General features: G+C 42.0%; 1 protein-coding gene across 1 annotated transcript in view; it reads left to right on the forward strand.

Moving 5' to 3' along the window:
* Positions 1-4,504, forward strand: part of LOC116271280 (CCR4-NOT transcription complex subunit 1-like) — a 44,833-nt gene extending 40,329 nt beyond the window's left edge. The window contains exons 7-10 of the mRNA XM_031658187.1: positions 99-302; positions 1,402-1,570; positions 3,722-3,848; positions 3,999-4,504. Of these exons, the coding sequence (XP_031514047.1) occupies positions 99-302; positions 1,402-1,570; positions 3,722-3,848; positions 3,999-4,136 (638 nt within the window). The 3' untranslated portion in view covers positions 4,137-4,504. The remainder of the gene's footprint in view (positions 1-98; positions 303-1,401; positions 1,571-3,721; positions 3,849-3,998) is intronic.
* Positions 4,505-6,000: the final 1,496 nt, after the last annotated feature.

Genomic DNA, 6,000 nt, shown 5'->3' on the forward strand with positions numbered 1-6,000 from the left:
AATGAGAAGGGTGATTATCTGCATTTTGATGGTATGTGACTTTTTAACCCATTGTGGTGCAAAAATAACTTGTGGTTTTTGGTTTACCTGACTTCTAGCTGCCCAGTTTATCAAACAGAAGCTTCCAGATCTTCTGCGTTCTTACATTGACGCAGACGTCAGTGGAAATCAAGAAGGTGGCTTCCAAGATATAGCAATAGAGGTCCTACACCTCCTCCTCTCCCATCTCCTCTTTGGGCAGAAGGGAGCCTTTGGAGTTGGACAAGAACAGATAGACGCTTTTCTTAAGACGCTGCGCAGAGGTAAGGGAGTCTTTGTAGCCTACAGTGGATGGTTTTCTTGGATGACCACAGACACATCACAAAAGCATTTTTTTCTCTTCTCTTTTCTCTCCTCTCTCTTTTCTCCCCTCTCCCTCTCCCCTTCCCCTCCTTTCTCCCCCTCCCCCTCTTTCTTTCTCTTTTTAAAAAAGAGACAACATCAGCTGGGCACAGTGGCTCAGGCCAGTAATCCCATATGCTCACTTCACCTCCTTGGATATTGGCATTGTAAAGTTAAGATAAATTCTAGTTATTTTGTTGCCTCTGAGCTTTCATGTTTGAGAAAGATTAAGAATTCTTTTTTTTTTTTTTTTTTTTTTTTGAGACGGAGTCTCGCTCTGTTGCCCAGGCTGGAGTGCAGTGGCGCGATCTCGGCTCACTGCAAGCTCCGCCTCCCGGGTTCACGCCATTCTTCCGCCTCAGCCTCCGAGTAGCTGGGACTACAGGCGCCCGCCACCACGCCCGACTAGTTTTTTGTATTTTTAGTAGAGACGGGGTTTCACCATGTTAGCCAGGATGGTCTCGATCTCCTGACCTCGTGATCCACCCGCCTCGGCCTCCCAAAGTGCTGGGATTACAGGCTTGAGCCACCGCGCCCGGCCAAGAATTCTTTTTAAAACAAATCTGGTAGTGGATTAACATCCATTCTCATGGTTATTTTTATTTACTTCCTAATGTTTATATAGTTTAATGTACATTAACATTCTCACTAGTGGGAAACTCCACTTGCCAGTGAAATAAATAGACTGATATTCTGATTGTTTGCTTTCTCTGCATGGGAAGTGATAGCCCTGTTGTGAAAATTTAAAGTAATATTTAGGGTATGAGTTGGTCAATAGATGGAATCCCAATATCAAATGTTAAAGGTACACTGATGAGCATTTTTTGTGATATAAAAGTATTCAAATTTTGAAATTGATGTTAAAGTCATAACTTGGGCTAATAGGCTGGAAAAAATGAAATAAGCTTGCCTTTGATATGAACTTGTGAGAGAATTGGGTTTGAGGGGATTTTGGATAGAGCAAAAGAGGATTGTTTGTTTTTAATTAATATAGCAGTTGTAACCTTTTTCTTCCCTCAGATTTTCCCCAAGAACGCTGTCCTGTGGTGCTCGCACCACTTTTATACCCTGAAAAACGGGACATTCTAATGGACAGGATCCTGCCTGATTCCGGAGGGGTAGCTAAAACCATGATGGAGAGCTCTTTGGCTGATTTCATGCAAGAAGTAGGCTATGGCTTTTGTGCAAGGTTGGTAGTAAAACATGTTAAGTTTCTGATTATTCTTGTGCAAAACATGATGTAATTGTTTAAAAAAAGTCTCTAAAATTCCTTAATCATCTTTTCCTCTCAAGAGGCATGCTTCTAAATTTTAATCTTCCACAAACTAGTATGTGTGACAGCTGTAAACATGCTGGGTGTTAAATGTTTATCTCCTTCCCCTCTCCAGTTTCTCAAAATTAGGAGTCAGTGGTTTCTAGGCTAGTTGCCACGATAGGCATATTTTAGCTTTTGGAAGGAAAAGAGAGCATTGAAGCAAGTTAGTGTTTATGGAACTTGTATCGCTTTACACTTAATGTGACTAATTTTCTCCTCTCTGACCCCCACCCGTCTAATTTCTTCATTCTGCCTTCATCTGTGGCTTCCTTCCTTTTCTGCCTGTTTTATACCCTGTCTCTTGCGTATTTTTCTCACTTGCTTAGGGCATCAAAGGATATTATTTCGCATTGTTAGTAGCACTTAAGACTGTGATATACTGGATTATTAATATTTTTCTAAAAGCAAATTATTAAGGATGTTAATGTGCTTTGCTTTGACTTAAAAATCCTTATGTTTTAAAAACCCTCAGACAAACCACATTCTCACTTAGGTTTGAAATAGTGCATTTGTGAGTGTTGTACTTGTGCCTGGCATATAACTTTTGTTAATCAAACTGAATAAGATGCATAGTGAAATGTTAGGATGCAGACCGGGCACGGTGGCTCATGCCTGTAGTCCCAGCACTTAGGGAGGCCGAGGTGGGTGGATCACATGAGGTCGGGGTTCAAGACCAGCCTGACCAACATGGTAAAAACCCTGTCTATACTAAAAATACAAAAATTAGCTGGGCATGGTGGCACGCGCCTATAATCCGAGCTACTCAGGAGGCTGAGGCAGGAGAATCGCTTGAACCCAGGAGGCGGAGATTGCAGTGAGCCAAGATCGTGCCACTGCACCCAGCCTGGGCAACAGGGTGAGACTTCATCTCAAAAAAAGTTAGGATGGATGTTCAAGGTTTTGTGCATATCAGAATAATCAAACTCACTTTGGATGTTAAAATCTTAAAGAAGATTGAGGATAATTTTTGTCATTGTGAAAGAGAGCATCACTTATGAGTCTTATTTTCTTCCACTGATTTTTTTTTTTTTTTTGAGATGAGTCTTGCTCTGTTGCCAGGACAGATACTGATAATCTCAACAACCTCATGCTCCGGGTTCAAGTGATTTTCCTGCCTCAGCCTCCCGAGCAGCTGGGACTACAGGTGCGTGCCACCATGCCCAGATAATTTTTTGTATTTTTAGTAGAGATGGGGTTTCCCTGTGTTAGCCAGGATGGTCTTGGTCTGACCTCGTGATCTGCCCGCCTCAGCCTCCCAAAGTGCTGGGATTGCAGGCGTGAGCCACCACATCCGGCTCTTACACTGAGTTTTAAAAATTGTTTGCCTTTTAAAAGAATTTTCAGGCTGGGCATTGTGGCTCATGCCTGTAATCCCGGCACTTTGGGAGGCCGAGGCGGGTGGATCACTTGAGGCCAGGAGTTTGAGATCAGTCTGGCCAACGTGGTGAAACCCCGTCTCCACTAAAAATACAAAAATTAGCCAGGTGTGGTGGTGCGTGCTTGTAATCCCAGCTACTTGGGAGGCTGAGGCAGGAGGATGATTTAAACTTGGGAAGTGAAGGTTGCAGTGAGCCAAGATCGTGCCACTGTACTCCAGTACTCTTGTACTCCACAAGAGGTGGAGCCCAAGTGGAAATACTTGCTCACTTCCTGCTGTGTGGATGGTTCCTAACAGGCCACAGACTGATAATGGTCCATGGCTGGGGATTCAGAAGCCCGCTGCATTATATCATTCTTACGCCTTTGCATCCTCATAGCTTATCTCCCATCTAACAAGTGAGAACATACAATATTTGGTTTTCCATTCCCTAGTTACTTAGAATAATGACTTTTGCCATTTTCTTACCGAAGTAGATGGTTTTTACATTCATAGCTGTATAAATATAACAAGAAATGACACTTACTGCTCTGCCTGTTTTATTTAGTAAAACTAAGGATTTCAAACAAGGTTCATTTAATGCCAGAATTTCTCAATCTTGATGTTGAGGCTGGTAGCATTTTTCTGAAGTTACATTTCTGTTTCAGTATTGAAGAATGTCGCAATATAATCATGCAGTTTGGTGTTCGGGAGGTCACAGCTGCCCAGGTTGCAAGGGTTTTGGGAATGATGGCGCGAACTCATTCAGGATTAACAGATGGCATTCCATTACAGGTGTGTTGAATTCAGCTATTTTACCAAGTGAGTTAATGTCCTGTCCTCTTTATTTTTTTTATTAAATTACAATATGATTGATTGCTGTGTCGACCAGAAGTGAACATATGGAGTCGTTGGGTTTGTTTAATTCAAGTTTTACTTCTACAGAGTATTTCTGCTCCAGGCAGTGGGATCTGGAGTGATGGGAAAGATAAAAGTGATGGAGCACAGGCACACACGTGGAATGTAGAAGTCTTGATTGATGTTCTTAAAGAACTGGTGAGTATATGTGATGATGGTTTTTGATTTGTGGTATTTGGATGATATAGTCCAAAGAAAGCAAATTTTTAAGAATTTTCCACCTTTGTTAACTCAAAAAGTAATAAAGTGTCCAAGTTAATTGTATACTGGAGACAGTACATAATCAAATTTAAATTTTTTCATTAGGGTTGTTACCTTGTAACTTGGGGTGCTACTGCTAAATTACTCTTTGTCTATGGTGAATGAGAATAACGAAAATCATTTATCTTGCCGCTTCTACTTTGGTTGTAAACTGAATGAAAAATAAACAAAGTACCTCTATTGAAATATTGAAGGGCTTAAATAAGACATAAAGGAATTGAACTGTATTTATTTTTGCTTTTGCTATGTTGCCCATATTGGACTTTAACTCCTGGGCTCTAGTTAGTGATCCTCCCACTTTTGGGAGCAAAGGGTTGGGATTACAAGCGTGAGCCATTGTGCCTGGCCTAGAATGGAACTTTTGTTTTTGTTTTCTTTTTTAGATGAAGTCTCACTCTGTTGGCCAGGCTGAAGTACAGTGGCATTATCATGGCTCACTGCATCCTCTGCCTCCTGGGTTCAAGCATTTCTCTTGCCTCAGCCTCCCAAGTAGCTAGGTCTACAGGCATGTGCCACCATGCTTGGCTACTTTTTTTTTTTTTTTTTGTATTTTTAGTAGAGACAGGGTTTCATTATGTTGGCCAGGCTGGTCTCAAACTCCTGACCTCAGGCAATCCGCCCTCCTTCCAAAGTGCTGTGATTATAGCCATAAGCCACTGCACGTGACCCTAGAATGGAACTTTGTTTTGGGGCAGAGGTCTCACTCTGCTCGCCCAGGCTGGAGTGCAGTGGCCAGATCTCAGCTCACTGCAAGCTCAGCCTCCGAGGTTCAACGCCATTCTCCTGCCTCAGCCTCGAGTAGCTGGGACTGGTATGCCACCTCGCCTGGCTAGTTTTTGTATTTTTTTTAGTAGGGCGGGTTTCACCATTAATTTAGCCAGGATGAATTAAGATCTCGACCCGCAAGTGATCCCACCTGTCACCGACTCAAGATGCTGGGATTGCAGGCTTGAGAGGCCGCCCGGCCCGTTTTAGATATTAAGAGAGGTCGTGTGTGTAATAGGCGGGTGGTGGCTCACTCCTGTAATCAGCTGGAAAGGCAGGCAGTGGATCTATGAGCAAGAGTTTGATACCATCCTGGCCAGCATCTTGGCTTTTGTGTCTACTAAAATTAAAAATTACCTGGGCATGTTGGTGTACTTCTGTAATCCCAGCTACTTTGGGCTGAGTGCAATCTATCGAACCCAGGCAGAAGTTGCAATCAGGCTGAGATCATGCCACTACAGTCAACTGTGTGAGAGTGAGACTCTGTTCAAGAAAAAAAAAGATGGAACTAAAATTCACATTTAAAATTTTGTAAATTAAGACCAAGGTGAATTTCAGGTTGTGTAGCCTTTTGGACAATGTATCAAAATATACACACATTCATTTACATTTAAACTGGTCTTTTTAGAATCGGAACGAGATTTCAAAAGGAAGTAACTATGAACTGGACCATCCTGGATTTCAAATTAAGTGACAGTAAAAGGACTTCATGTGGTTTATGGCATTCAGAGGGTTTGGGTATGGAAGTGTTCCCAGTAGACCTCATATAGACCTTGGAAACATGCTGAAAGGCCAGGTGAGTGAGTGAAGTGGTATTTAGCTAGAAGGGGGATAAAGCATGACTTATTCTATATGTAGTGCCATCTACTACATTGGTTGAAATATTCTTGTAAAGTAGAATATGTTATACATAGCACAGAAAAGCAAGGACTGTCATAGAGTATTGAAGGAATGTTATCATAGTTTTAGTACTAGTCAGACTCCTTTAAGCTGTAATTGTCAA

The sequence above is a fragment of the Papio anubis genome, chromosome 18, assembly GCF_008728515.1.
Source record: "Papio anubis isolate 15944 chromosome 18, Panubis1.0, whole genome shotgun sequence".
Lineage (NCBI taxonomy): Eukaryota > Metazoa > Chordata > Mammalia > Primates > Cercopithecidae > Papio > Papio anubis.